A 16281-nucleotide genomic window follows, 5' to 3' on the forward strand; every position below is an offset into this window, starting at 1 on the left:
TACTGTATCCCGGCAATACAGTCACCAACCACACTGTAGTGTACTGCGAGTTGCCGCAGCTCTGGCCTCCTCACACAGTAATGTACTGTGAGTTGCTGCAGCTCTGGCCTCCTAACGACTATTCCTCTCGAGCTCAGACAAAAACAATTTGCAGCAACACACCAAATATGCTGGGTTTTTTACAACCAAATCTCCAGCAGCCACCACAGAACTGTGTGGCACCAGTCTTGCCTCCAGTGTCACCAAAAACACCAATGCCATTCACTTCCGTGACTCATGTGCCTCCATTGGTACACTCAATGAGTACTTGGGCCACCGCCTAACTATTGTACAGTCAGTTCGCACTCCAGGCTTTATACTGTCCGCGCCTAGTGGTTTCATAATCAGGGATCTTTCACCAAGCATGCACCACGTTCTAGGCAGTCCACCAAACGGAGTTGTTCTGCTGAGCACTCTCTAATCTGTCAGGTTCACTGCAGCTCACGGTTTTGTCGGACTTTGTCTCTGATTCATATCTGAGTTCACTGCCTCACAGGACACTATCACTATGGACTTCATCCACATATGAACATCCCTGTGCAATGCAAGTGATTACTTGCTAGTACAGTCCTATGATTTAGTGATTGACCATCAGGCTGAACCGAGAAGGGCCGACTCTCATTCCATGAAACTGTCATCGTATTTTTTTTATTAGACTCAATCAAGTTCCAGTTTTCTTGGCTACTGACACGTCAACGAACACTACAACGAGAGAAGACATTCAAATCAATGGATTCCCTGCCATATGTGGGAAGCCCCTCATCAGAAGTAGGTCAGATCCTCTAAGTACAAAGTGAAAAGGATTTTTCACCCTCCATTGAAGACAGCAGTCATTTTAGGTTCTGTCAAAAATGACTTCTGCTCTACAAGGTTAAGTTTAATATGATACCCTGTAAATACTGCCCATCATAAATTGGGTAGACAACACAAACTGTTCATGAAAGATACACAGAACACCAACAGCCCAATGAATCACATGTGGTAACATAATACATCGACACTGGTCGCTAAGTGGTATAACAATGTTTAAGTTATAGTACTGACTTCATCTTTATAGAAAACGGTGGTGAAGCATGCAACAGAGAAAGCAGTTTCAGCCTGGGCAAAGCATGCAGTCCAGCACTTTGTTTAATGAACTCTCCATGACGTCACTACAGTGCGGCAACTAATGACACACTGATACCCAAACACTGATTGAACAGCTAATCACAGATTCAGTTTATGCATAAAACTTTATACCAAATGACGTCTCTCTTGTTCATTTCTCTCTGGTCGCATGTGCAGTGACGCAATCCACGGCTTTAAAAGCCTTGAGTGAGCAATGTAGCTTCAGCCTTTCAGACACCCAGAAGATGGCCGAAAGATATTACACAAAGAAATAAGGATTCAGCAATTGGACAACTCAGATCTAACTGACCATTCACTGCACCATGAGAACTTTAAAACACACAGCTAATTAAAATATGTTGTTAGTTTTATAAGTGCACACATTTTGCTATGATTTTTGCAAAGTTATTCTTTTGAAGACACCTTCTTGGTAAATGTTTTGTACGGATCTGCTTCCAGACTTGTAAAAAAGCTCTAGGTCAGAGAGCAATTAATATGTCTATTATTTTGGGTAGTAATGGATAAACAATAAATTGGATCATTTGCATTGTAATGCATCCTGCAGCTGATAAATGATTCTCAACAATCAATTTCCTGACAATATTAACGGTAATGCACTTAACAAAATCATTTGTGCCATATCCCATCCCTTTCCGGGAAACAACATTTTGCTTTTTAGTGAAATATAGGTGGGGCCATTTGTATATTCTGTGAGCTGCATAACTGCTAGTCATAAGGCATTTAGGGTGATCCATAAACTATGGTACTGTTTTTCTCTACACCGCTACAGTTTTTAGAGGAGAGTGTTTGTCATTCATTCCTTCATGGAACATTTTCCAATGATATAAGATTTGCCATTGTTGTTTTTGTGGTCTTCAGCCCTGAGACTGGTTTGATGCAGCTCTCCATGCTACTCTATCCTGTGCAAGCTGCTTCATCTCCCAGTACATACTGCAGCCTACATCCTTCTGAATCTGCTTAGTGTTTTCATCTCTTGGTCTCCCTCCACGATTTTACCCTCCACTCTGCCCTCCATTACAATACAATAAAAGTACTCAAAAATACACTTGCACACCAAATATGTAAGTATGCTTTTATAACGATAGGAAAAACGGTTGGCCAAGACCTTATCGAAGAAACCATCCCAACACTTGCCTGAAACGCTTTACAAAAACCACGGAAAACATAAATCAGGATGGCCAGACAGAGCAGACTCTATCCTCTCGAATATGAGGTCAGTGTCTTAACAAATGCACTGCCTCATTCAGATATCATATAAATCACTGAGTCTCTCAGTGAAATTAGGTACTTCATAATTTATACTGACAGTGTTCTCTAATACTATCTGACAATAAATTTCATATGCTTCAGCTGTAAGTCCAGACATTTTTATATGTTTGTTGTTGTGGTCTTCAGTCCTGAGGCTGCTTTGATGCAGCTCTCCATGCTACCCTATCCTGTGCAAGCTTCTTCATCTCCCAGTACTTACTGCAACCCACATCCTTCTGAATCAGCTTAGTGTATTCATCTCTTGGTCTCCCTCTATGATTTTTACCCTCCTCGCTGCCCTCCAATGCTAAATTTATGATCCCTTGATGCCTCAGGACATGTCCTACTAACCGGTCCCTTCTTTTTGTCAAGCTGTGCCACAACTCCTCTTCTCCCCAATTCTGTTCAATACTTCATCATTAGTTACGTGATCTACCCATCTCATCTTCAGCATTCTTCTGTAGCACCACATTTCGAAAGCTTCTATTCTCTTCTTGTCCAAACTATTTATCGTCCACGTTTCACTTCCATACATGGCTACACTCCATACAAATACTTTCAGAAACGACTTCCTGACACTTAAATCTATACTCGATGTTAACAAATTTCTCTTCTTCAGAAACGCTTTCCTTGCCATTGCCAGTCTACATTTTATATCCTCTCTACTTCGACCATCATCAGTTATTTTGCTCCCCAAATAGCAAAACTCCTTTACTACTTTAAGTGTCTCATTTCCTAAACTAATTCCCTCAGCATCACCCGACATAATTCGACTACATTCCATTATCTTCGTTTTGCTTTGTTTTTATATGCTTAAAATCTCTGGAAGTCATTATCTGTCATTTGCTTTTTGTACATTGCAAGGACAGGATAAAGAACATTACATCACCATTATTCTGCACCTTTACGTGCATAAAAGAGGGGAAAGGAAGAAGTTAAGAGGTTTTTACCATGTGATACAGCTTGATAAAAAAATTATTGTTATGATCTGAGGTTGTCACATATCTTTTTAAAAAATTGCCAATACAAACTGCAAGTTTATTACCTGCAAAAAGAACTTCACCACGCCTTGTGGGTTTCCTTGGTCTTGTTCTTGGACCCTGCATTAATGGCCTTTCTTGAGGCAGGAGGAGGTAGTTTTTGGCCTCATCAACAAGATCTCTGCACGCCTCATCACTTCGTACAAGGAGATCAGAACCCACAGTTCCAACTAAAAATTTTGGACTTAGAAGAGGAAGTCGAACATGTTGCAGTACCTTTGAAAAGAAACATAACATTCAAGATGTCAAAAACTAAAAGCTATAATTGTGTCCATATTCTCAAAACTACAATGTCTGTGGTGCAAAGTCTAATGTTTTGGATGAAAAAATGGGAGACTAGCTCTATGACAGATTAAGGTGTAGTGCAGAAAGTGAGTGTGAATTTGTGGAAATATCCCTTTCTGAGACACTTGTTTGAACCTGGATACTTCTGTATAAAGGGTAAAGTTTTGAAATCACACGACAGTTGTTTTGCAAATTTTTTGACAGTGGAGTAACAGATACAACTTTTTTGTTTTAAGTATTAATTACAAAATTTAATTCTTTTGGTTTCCACAACAAATAAGCATTCCAGAACAATCATCTTTGGGGACTGATGTTTTTCATGATGATATAGAATAGGCAGGGTCATTTTTGTAACTATTCAATGAATTCATAGTATTATATGTAGTATGCAACAACAAAAATTACCTGTGCTAAGTGCTGCCTCCTTTCTGAGACATTATACTTCACCCAAGCCATTACAGCACTAAATACTTGCTCTTCAGATCTCACATTCAGTTCATCACTCGAAATAATATCTACTAATTGACCAACAGGCAACAGTAAAAATTCTTCACTTTCCATTACCTGGGGAGGAAAAAATAAATAAAAGAAAAAAACTGAATTTCACAAAAAAATGCATCAGTATAATGTAAGCTTTCCAAATGAGTGGTATTAATAAAAATTTGCTTAGTAAGCAAAGGTAGTACACAAAAAGATACCTCCTGAAAATTATGTTGAGTAAACTTATCAGCTATCCTTAACAACTCTCGGCATGAATGCGTGTCAGCAAATGCACGAATACCCAAACAATTCGATGGATCCAGCTGGCGTTTTAGGAACTCGCAACATATATCCTGTATTTCTGCCAACTGCAGCAAGCAGGCTGATAAACAAAGCAATCATAAACAAACAAATATTTAGTTATTCACACTTTTAGATTATTACGCACAAACCAATAAAATATTAGCTAATAAATGTAGCTACATTACATGAAACATAGACAAACCATATAGTAAATACTCGATGGAAGATGAATTTACTTGAAGGAAGTTTGTTATTCATTACTGAAACTAATATTACATCAACAATTTCGTCATTACAACTGTGCTCCTGCTAAGCTTTTTCTCAGCAATCTCTTAACACTTATCCCATTCTTCCTCAAGAATGAAGAATCACAGAATGAATAGAATTTAGCAAACACAGTTTTTGGATTTCATTACGAAAACTTCGAACTATTTTTCCAATACTATCTCATTAATATGAATTTTCTGATTGCTCACCCAGTTATACATATGATCTGTATAACTGACAAGTTCATAATATATATGAGGGTTATTCCAAAAGTAAGGTCCGATTCGCCGTAACTATTGAAATTTGGCGCCAATGACAAAACACGCATGCGCGCCGACTCCCGGCAAGCCTTGCGCGTCAAACGCCGCCATTCGCTTTGTTACTGTTGCTGAGTGTAGTTCACAGTGTCACTTTACAATGTTTAAGACAATTGATCAGCCCGCCGATTGTGAAGTAAGGGCAGTGATACGGTTTTTGTCTGCAAGAAACAATTCAGCGGCGGAAATCCATCGGCAGATTACTGAAGTGTACGGTCCTAACATAATGAGCGACAGTAAAGTGCGCAAGTGGGTGCGAGCTTTTAATGAAGGACGGGATAATGTGCACGATGAACCATGGTGTGGCCGACCATCAGTGATTTCAGACGATTTGGTCAATGCGGTTGACAAAAAAATTCGTGAAGATCGCCGATTCACTATTACAGACGTAGACATGCATTTTCCGAATGTGAGAAGAACAACTTTGTACAGAATTGTGTCTGAACATTTGAAGTTTCACAAATTGTGTGCCCGTTGGGTTCCCAGGCTGCTTACTGAGCCCCAACGAATGAAAAGAATGGCTTTTGCTCTTGATTTTTTGGAGCGATATCATAAGGTAGGTGACAGTCTTTTAGACAATGTTGTCACAGGGGATGAGACATGGGTTTCTCACATCACTCCAGAGTCTAAACGTCAGTCAATGCAATGGCGTCACACGTCATCGCCAGTCAAGGTCAAGGCAAAGCAGACAATCTCAACACGTAAGGTTATGGCGACTGTGTTCTGGGATAGACGTGGAGTATTGTTAGTCGACTTTATGGAGAGAGGAACAACGATTAATAAAGCCGCCTACTGCGCTACCCTGACTAAACTTCGACGTGCAATCCAGAATAAGCGACGTGGTCTTTTGTCGTCTGGAATCTTGTTGTTGCATGACAATGCCAGACCCCACACTGCAAATGAAACGCAAGCTCTGATCAAGAAATTTGGATGGGAACAGATGGACCATCCTCCTTACAGTCCGGACCTGGCGCCAAGTGATTTCCACCTGTTCCGTTACTTAAAGGAGTTTCTCGGCGGCAAGCGCTTCGACACAGATGATGAAGTGAAAGAAGCAGTTAAGGACTGGTTATCGTCACAGGCGGCCGATTTCTATAACATGGGCATTCAAAAGCTTGTTGAACGATGTGACAAATGTTTAAATAAGTATGGAAGTTATGTAGAAAAATAGATAAAGATGTAAGGAATGTAAATAAAACAATTGTTTTGAAAAAACATTTTAGTTTTGATTTTTTTTTTATAACCGGACCTTACTTTTGGAATAACCCTCATATTACTAAATCAGATTCGGTTCCACCATAGCAATGTAACAAATAGTTATAAAATATCTTGTTCCCTACACAGAACTTAGAAGATACATGTAAAGTACCAATGGTTTCTACATTTACAGCTATACTCTGCAAACCATTGTGAAGTGCACGACAGAGAGTACGACCCATGGTATCAGCTATTAGGGTTTCTTCCCGTCCCATTCATGCATGGAGTGTTGGAAACATGATTGTTTGAATGCCTCTATGTGTGCAGTAATTATTCTAATCTTATCCTTATGATCCCTATATGAGCAATACATACGGGGTTGTAGTATATTCCTAGTCATAAGATAAAGCCCATTCTTGGAACTTTGTTAGTAGACTTTCTCGAGAGTTTATGCCTATCTTCAAGAGTCTGCTAGTTCTGTTTCTTCATTATCTCTGCGACACAATCGCATGGATCAAACAAACCACTGACCACTCATGCTGCTCTTCTCTGTATATGTGCAATATCACCTGTTAGTCCTATTTTATACAAGTCTCCTTTGTAGACTGATTGCACTTCCCCAGTATTCGACCAACAAACTAATGTCTACCATATGCATTGTCCTGAACTGAGCCTATGTGATCAATCCATTTCACATCCCTGCAAAGTGTTACATCCAGGTATTTTTGTGTGTTGGCAGATGCCAACATTGACTCATTGATATTATAATCATAGAATATTACATTTTTTCATTTTGTGAAATGCACAAATTTACATTTTTGAACATTTAAAGCAAGTTGCCAATCTTTGCAGCACTTTGAAATCTTATCAAGATCTGACTGAATATCTATGCAGCTTCTTTCTGACATTGCTGTATTAGAGGTGACAGCATCATCTGTAAAAAGTCTGAGATCACTGTTAATACTGTCTGCAAGGTCATTAATATGCAACATGAACAGCAAGGGTCCCAACACACTTCCCTGGGGCACACGTGAAGTTTCTTCAACAACTGGCGATGACTCTCCATCCAAGATAACATGCTGTGTCCTCCCTACCAAAAAGTTCTCAATCCAGCCAAAAATTTCACTTGATACCTCATAAGCTTGTACTTTTGACTATAAGCATAGGTGTGGTAATGAGTCAAATGCTTTATGGAAATCAAGAAATACTACATCTACCTAAACAAATGACAGTTACGACATTGTTCATACAAACATTTGAGGGCTCACTGCAATTTATCTTTTGTATGAGAAAAAAACATTTTCTATATCTTAATTTTCAAATATTGTGTCTATTTAACTGAAGCACTAATCTTTAGTTTAAAGACAGAATTAGCAGTTAAGCACAGCTAATAATATTGATGTTACCAATTCAAAATTAAAGCATTTGCTATGAAAACTACACAGAACCTTTAAATGTTGCAAATTTGTAAGTAGTACAGTATTCTAACAGATACAGTAATATAACAGACATCTCACCGGCAGGAAGGAGGGTCTGCACATTTCCTTCTTCAACCACAATGTGAGACGTGTAACAAAAATCAATCAGCAGCTCCATTGCCAGCTCGTCTATATCTCTGATAGTAACTTCTGTCTGACGTGACTCTGCCAGCTCCCCAGTAAACATAGCTCGAAAATAAGGACTGCATGCCGACAGTATTACTCTGTATGAAAAAGATAATCATGCTTATTGCAACCATTATACTCCACAAACATAAACTCACAAATAATGATCACTGTAAACACCAAGACTATCTGAATACTGAGCCAGTATTTCCACTTACGGTTTCTATCGAAAGTAATAAGTACGAAGCTACTTTTGTCTGCCACCAACTATTCTGTCAATTTTAGCAAATATGTATGGTTACTTTTTATTACTTTAAGGTAGCTCTGAGTGTTAATCAATGCTTTAACATTGCATTACACAACTGGCGATTCTTCACTTCATATTTCAGTAATCCTCCATTGGTTCCTTCAACTTGAAAATAAACGACATTCTCTTTGAGATTAAAAACTGGTACGAGTTCCAAATAATGGCTGCTAACAAAGGAGAAACATTTTCTGTTTTGAGAATTGTTGAAGTTGACACTTGTTGGTGATATGGCATATGTACTATCTAACATGAGAGTCTTCACATATTAGTTATGGCTGCAGTTAGTGGATACCATATATAAAATCTCTAACACAAAAACTGAAGGCTCGGTATGCTGCCTAAATTTTGCTCCAGTAGACTGAAATCAATATTCAGCTCTGCGTGTGTGTGTGTGTGTGTGTGTGTGTGTGTGTGTGTGTGTGTGTGTGTGTGGGGGGGGGGGGGGGGAGGGGGGGGGGGCACCCATGCATGCATGCGTGTGTGTATGTTGAGAGGATCCAGCTAGTGCTGGATTGTTTTTCACGATAACATGCCTCACATGTTGGACAACACAGTAATTTTCTCCTGCTGAACCTGAACATTTCTGCATGCACTTTGCACCCCAGACCTGGCTCATGAGATTTATATGGATATCATTTTGAATTCCCTGAACAAGGATAGCTGACTCTGCCTGTTTGATACACTCGTAAACAATGTTCCCCAAATGGCATTTTGTGAATTCTTCACAGGGTGGGTTGAAATCATACACTAAGATACACACTGCAGGAGAGAATTATGAGAACAAAAATTGGTGGGAGAAACTTTGAGAATATATAAAGGTAAGTTTTTGGAAAAACAAAAACTTTCATTACTTTTTGAAAATGTGCATACTCCTCACACTACGGAATGTTATTTAAGAACGAAATACTTCACATAATTTGTTTTTAATAACATGGACCTTGTCATGGTGGGGTAGCTGTTAAGATGCCAGACAAACTTCTGGTTCCTGAAGAGAGGCAGCAGTCTTTTTAGTAGATGAAGGGGCAACAGTCTGGATGACTGACTGATTTGACTTTGTAACATCAACCCACATGGCCATGTGATTGTTCTGCAATCAACTAAAAGCAAGAGAAAACTACAGCCATTATTTTTCCCAAGGGTGTGCAACTTTCCTGTATGATTACATGATAATGCCTCCTCTTGGGTAAACTATTCTGGAAGTAAAATAGTTCCTGATTTGGATCTCCAGGTGGAGACTTCTCAAGAGGAAATATAAAAACAGCTGTCAACTGTTTGTTCACCACCTATTTATTTTAAAGCCTACCAGTTTCTGCGATATAATATGCCCTCTATTCTAAGTAGTATTTGAATTTTAATATGACAAAACATGTATAAGTCACATGAAAAATAACCAGTCTTCACTCCAGCTTAAGCATGCACGACTAACACACAACATCTAGAATTCAATGTTTTAGTTTTTTTTATATTTAATACATACATAATGGCTGCTGTCTCACCGTTCAAAATACCTAGAACGGCTGCAGCTAAGTTACTTAGGAGGATGTAGGCTATTTACGGGTCAAAGTGTGGAATGTTAGGTCTCTAAATCAGTCAAATAGGTTAGAAAATTTAAAAAGAGAAATGGACACATCAAAGTCAGATACAGTTGGGATTAGTGAAGTTCAGTGGCAGGATGAACAGGACTTCTGGTCAGGTGAGTATAGGATTACAAATATAAAATCAAACAGGGGTAATGCAGGATTGAGTCTAATAATGAATAAGACAATAAACAGCCGCATGAATGCATTATCATAGCCAAGATAGATACAAAGTCAACACCCATCACAGTAGTACAACATTATATGACACTAGCTCTGCAGTGATGAGACTGAAAGAAAGTAGGACATAGAAGGAGTTATTCAATTAGTTAAGGAAGAGGAAAATAAAACTGTGATAGGGGACTGAAACTTGGCACTAGTAAGAGAAAGAGAAGAAAAAGTATGCACTGGGTGAAAGGACTGAAAGAGGAAACCGTCTGCTCTAATTTTGCACACAGCATAATTTCATCACCTTTAAAACTTGGTTTATGAATCATGAAAGAAGGTTGTGTATGTGGAAGAAACCTGGAGACACTGGAAAGTCTCAGATCGATTACATTATGGTAAGACAGAGATTCTGGAACTTGATGTTAAATTTTAAGACATTTCCAGGGGCTGATGTGGACTCTGACCACAATTTAATGGTTAGGAACTGTAGATTAAAACTGAGAAAGTTAGGAAATTATGGAGATGAGACCTAGATAAGTTGAAAGAACCAGAGGATGGTGAGAGTGGCAGAGGGAGCATTGGGCCAAAATTGACTGAAAAGGAATAGAGCAGACAATGAATGGGTAGCTTTGAGAGATGAAACAGTAAATGCAGCACAGGATCAAATACATAAAAAGGCATGGTCTACTACAAATCCCTGTGTAGCAGAAGAGATACTGAATTTAACTGATGAAAGGGAAAAACATAAAAATGCAGCAAATGAAGCAAAGATGGGAAAGCTAAAAGGTGGAAGAACTATATAGAGGGGTTATACAAGGGAAATGAACTTGAAGGCAACATTACATAAAGGGAAGAGGACATTGATTACAATGATATAGGAGAAGTGATACTGCAAGAAGAATTTGGCAGGGCCTGGAACACCTACATCAAAACAAGGCCCCGAGAGTAGGCAACATTCCATTAGAACTACTGATACTCTTGAGAGCCAGCTCGACAAAACTATTCCACCTGATATGCAAGATTTATGAGATATGCAAAATACCCTTCGACTTCAAGAAGAGTGCAATAATTCCAATTCCAAAGAAAGAAGTGCTGACAGGTGTGAATATCATCAAACTATCAACTTAATAAGTTATTGACAGAAGAATGGAAAGACTGGTAGAAGCTGACCTCAGGAAAGGTCAATTTGGATTTTAGAGAAATGGAGGAACACATGATGCAATACTGACCCTATGACTTATCTTAGAAGATAGATTAAGGGAAAGTAAACCTATGTTCATAGCTTTTGTAGACTTGAAGAAAGCTTGTAACAATGTTGGCTGCAATACATTTAAAAATTCTGTTGGTACTGGTGGTAAAATACAGGGAGTGAAAGTTTATATACAACTTGTAAAGAAACCAGACGGCAATTACAAGAGTCGAGGGGCAAGAAAGGGGAGCGGCAGTTAAGAAAGGAGTTGGACAGGGTTTTTGCTTTTCCACGATGTTATTCTATCTGTAAACTGAGCAAGCAGTAAAGGAACCAAAGAATAATTTGGAGAAGAAATTAAATATCAGGGAGAAGAAAGACAAGCTTTGAGGTTTGCCAATGACATTGTAATTTTGTCAAATACAGCAGAAGACTTTTGAAGAGCAGTTCAATGGCATTGACAAAATCTTGAAATGAGGGCATAAAATGAATATTAACAAAAGCAAAATATGGTAATGTAATGTAGTCAAATTAAATCAGGAATTGCCAAGGAAATTAAATTAGGAAACAAGACATTAGAAGCAGTAGATGAGTTTTGCTATTTGGGCAACAAAGTAACTGATGACAGTTGAAGTAGAGGCGGTATAAAATTTAAATTGGCAATGTGAAAAAAAAAAAAGTGTTTCTGAAGAAGAGAAATTTGTTAAACTGAGTATTGATTTAAATGTCATGAAGTCTTTTCTGAAAGTATTTGTCTGGGGTGTAGCCTTGTATGGAAATGCAATGTGGACGATAAACAATTAAGAGGATGTCAAATTAAACACCTTTCAACCGTCAATTGTCAAGGTAAAAATTTCCTCCTCCGATCATTGCATTTCATTTCCAGTTTAAGTATTTTAGAATTAGAAAAGACCAGTGTTCAGAAAAGAGGTTTTGCGCTTCCTCTAACGACCGAGACAGTTCATCAAATTCATCTGGTCCGAAGAACAAAGTTAAAAGATATATAGCTTTCAGCAAAGAATGGTCGGAAAACAAAGATTTTTCCACACGGTTGATGAAAGAAAGTGACTTCACAGCAAAGTGTTTGACTTACCCTGCCACCTTTTCAATAAACTTTTAAGGAAGAAAAGCTGTAGTGGATCATTGGAAAATACAAAAACACATTCTGGTACAACATCAGTGTTGTAAACATAAAACTGTTACAACGTCCTTCATGAAGAAATATACATCTGAAGATGATGTCATGACATATACTAAAGTTCCGTCTGTTTATCACAGTGTGAAACATGTAAAACCTAACCTTAGCTATAAGTCACTGGATTTAAAAATGAAATTGAATTATTACTTGTTTCCAGACAGTAATATTGCACCTAAAATTGTGTATGGAAGAACTAAGGCAACGGCTATCTCTGAAAATTTTCTTGACCCATACAGTCAAGATTTAGTCAAAGGCGAACTTCATAAAACCTTTTACTGATGCACTTCAGTACTTTGATGTTAGCCACAGGGTACCATAGAAATTGCTGGACTTTTATTAAGACTCCAAAGAAACCTGCAAAGACATTTTCCATGCAATGAAGAACATTACAGAATCTAACAGCTTTCATCTGAATCAAGTAAGTACATACAGTGCTGGCAATGCTCCAACGAACTCTATGGCAAAAACCATTTGGTTTTTGTATTATTACTGAAACACAAAAATCCATTCTGAGAGCTAACTGCAACTGCCACGTCATAAATAATACTGCAAAACATGGTCTTAACACATTTCATTATTATGTAGATGCAATAATTCTCAAAATCTACAATGAATTGGGGTCTTCTGCTTCAAACAATCACTCACTGATGCAATTTTCAGAGTTTAAGGAAATATTAAGACACGTCCGTACGAGACGGCTTTCACTACTTCCTGCAATTGACAGAGTTCTGTACTGCTGGTCTGCCATCAAGTCAGATTTTATTTCAAAGGACAAGGACGATTTTTCAAGACTGATATGGTAGTTTGCAACGTCAAATGGGGAGTATGATGCCTGGCACCAGGGGGGAGACACAATATCGGCGATGGGGACTGTTCACTGACAGCAGAGGACCTTGCTCCGGCAGTTGGAGCTCAGACAACTGCAGTAGCTGAACATTTGCTGTTAGCTGCCGATTCAGCCTCACCAGTAGCTACTGTGGAATGCACTACAATGCAGCCAAAAGAAAGGTCTGCAAGGTGCAGAAAACCCAAAGCGTTTAACGATTTTTGGTACCCTGCCTCAAAACAGCATTAGCCATGACAAGGCAATATATATGTACAACTGCCCACAGTCTCCATCCTAGTGGTTTTCATATTTTAAGCTATCATATGCAGAGTCTGAGAAATAACTCTTCTGAACATGAAATTGATGTTAAAGATGTCAATACTGCATGTATGTGTGTAATGGAGCACTGGTGCAGAGATCTATATCTGGGTTTTGTTGATATTAACCATTTCAAGTTTTTCAGTTTTGTAGAAAGGGTGTCAAAAGTCGTGGAGTTTGCATTTTCCTTAAATGTGGAATATAAAAGGAGGTGTATGGCAGAAGTTTTGGGTAATAAAAGCATTTTGAAGCTCCTGCTGTTCAATTGCATGGGGAGCTGGTAACATTATGGTTTAGCAGTTTATAGAGCACTGAGTGGGGACATAAGACACATGAACTAATAAACTGGAGTCACTACTGGACACTATGTTTACAGAAAACGGCACTATAATTGTCTGTGGAGACTTCAATACAGACCTTATGCACAACTCTGCATCTAGGAAGCTGTTTCTTAATGAATCACACAGATTCCAATCGTTTCCTCTTATAAACAGCACCACAAGAATAACAAGTAGAATGGATTGTCTTATAGACAACATACTTTCAAATATGATTACATAGAGTTATTAATACTGACTTAGGATTACCTGATCGTAATGCCTCATCCTTATAATGCTAGTTATAGCCATAAAAGAAAGGAATGTAGTTCTTTCTTATAAAAGAAATTTTTGTGCAGAAAATTGTGCTAGTTTTGTTGGTAATCCAAGTAATGAATCCTGGTCCAAAGTGCTTTCACAGACAAGTACTGACAATGCTTAACCATAACATCAGCATTAAGACCAAGATCTATGGATACCAGGCTAATGTTACACCAACTCTCACGTATGGATGTGTAGCGTGGGCTACTTACAGAAGGCACATACAACGTCTGTACCATCAGTACACCTGAGAAGGATCCTAAGGGTAAAATGGCAAGATTGACGCACTAACATCAGTGTTCTGAAAGACTGAAACTCTACGATCATCAAGTATCAACTCCATTGGACAAGCCACATAGTTTGTATGCCTGAACCCCATCTACAAAAACAAATTATGTATTCCCATCTGAATGATGGAAAAAAAAGAGACCACAGAAAAGATTTATTAGAGGACAACATGAAAAGATTTCAAATTGAAATTGATAACTGGGGAAATTACTAGACGTAACTGTCCAGCATGGTGTGACAGTGTCTGGGAAGATATTCAGCACTTTGAGCAACTGAGGCAGAAAACAAAAACTGACAAGTCCAATGCTAGGAAACAGCAGCAACTCCTGAACATAAGCAACATTATGCAGCCAGTCCTCACCAAAACAAATGTGTGTCAAATATGCGGAAAAATCTGAAACTTCAAGATTGGTCTCTACAGTCATTTAAGATCCCATAGAAACTGTGTTTCGAAGAAGACAATCATATTCATCAGCGAGTGATAGCCCCTCACTAGCAACACTTATAATTTTTCAATACTGATGTCCAATTCTTAAATGTGTTTTCCGACCAGAGCCCATTCATGTCAGGTCACTAAATCTAGTTCCTGGATTACACCAGGCATTATGATTTCCTGCAGGATTTTACAAATGTTCAGTTCTCAAATGAAAAGATACACAGATACCCAGTTTATAAAATATGTAAAGCCTTGTAAGAAAATATAAGAATACAAACTACAAAGGCAAAACTTCTTAGAAATGATAACCACAATAAGAATGAAGGGCAACAAATCAAAATCTATGTCGGTGATTGTAAAAAGTGAAACACGGAAGATACACAAAGAGCAGGAAACACTCTTACAAAAGCTGATGATCCAGTACTGGCAAAAAAAGACTGCCAAATTACATAAATGATTACTTTATAAATGCTTCCCAAACACTTAGCTTAAATTTCACCAATCAGGATAAATTTAGGCTTTGCACACTAGTATACGGCATGACGTTAGTTCCAACTAATGAGCGTGAAGTAGTAAAGGTGATCAGAAGACTAAAATGCAAAATGTCATCTGGTGTAGATGATGTTCCAGTGTCACTTATTATCTCTACTGCTTCATAAATTGCAAAGCCCTTGGCTTACATTTTTAATTTATCATGCACAGAGAGAGTGTACCCCGAAAGGTTAAAAAACTGAAAGTGACATCTTTATTCAAGTGTGGTAAAAGACAAAGTTAGACATTAGTGACCCATTTCACTTCTCTCAGAATTCGCTAAAGTAATTGAGAGATTAATGAAACAACGAACTGCCAAGTACTTACATGACCACAGCCTACCAAATAATAATTAACGTGGCTTTCAAACAGGTATAAGTATAGGAGCTGATAAATGATTACCATGATTAAACAGACAATAATTTGAATAACAATAACAAAGTTAATTCAGATCTTTCCAAAACTTTCAATATGATTAATCATGAAATACTTTTCGATAAACTGGATGCAATGCGGATAAAAGGAATAGAAAACAAGTAGGCTCTATCATATTTGCAAACTAGAGTACAGGTTGTGTAGCTCACATCAGCTCATGCTAATCATAAAATCAGATTAGTATCCAATGCAAGGAAAGTCTAAATAGGTGCACCCCAAGGTGGCGTGTTCACCCCCCCCCCTTTTTCCTTATTTATAAAAATTATACACAGACCTCAGGCACTGCAGCCAAAATCATGTTGTCTGCAGATGAACTAGTGTAATAGTGAGTGACATTAAGGAATCTCTGTCCACCACAAATTTTATTCGTGGTTCACTGACAACAGGCTTACCCTAATTGTGAAGAAAAGAAACTACATATAATTTGGGAAGAAGAGTTAAAACCTTGATCTCCATCTGGTA

At 38.2% G+C, this 16281-nt stretch overlaps 1 protein-coding gene across 2 annotated transcripts in view; it reads right to left on the reverse strand.

Moving 5' to 3' along the window:
- Positions 1-16281, reverse strand: part of LOC124616785 (kelch-like protein diablo) — a 75647-nt gene that overhangs the window by 43878 nt on the left and 15488 nt on the right. For both annotated transcript variants that reach the window (XR_006979884.1, XM_047145197.1), the window contains exons 3-6: positions 7822-8006; positions 4439-4602; positions 4146-4304; positions 3461-3671 (exon numbers count right to left, since the gene is read on the reverse strand). Coding sequence is in view for 1 of the 2 variants with exons in the window: in XM_047145197.1 (XP_047001153.1) it covers positions 3461-3671; positions 4146-4304; positions 4439-4602; positions 7822-8006 (719 nt within the window). In the remaining variant the exon portion in view is untranslated. The remainder of the gene's footprint in view (positions 1-3460; positions 3672-4145; positions 4305-4438; positions 4603-7821; positions 8007-16281) is intronic.

This window comes from Schistocerca americana, chromosome 5 (assembly GCF_021461395.2).
Source record: "Schistocerca americana isolate TAMUIC-IGC-003095 chromosome 5, iqSchAmer2.1, whole genome shotgun sequence".
In the NCBI taxonomy this organism is placed as follows: domain Eukaryota; kingdom Metazoa; phylum Arthropoda; class Insecta; order Orthoptera; family Acrididae; genus Schistocerca; species Schistocerca americana.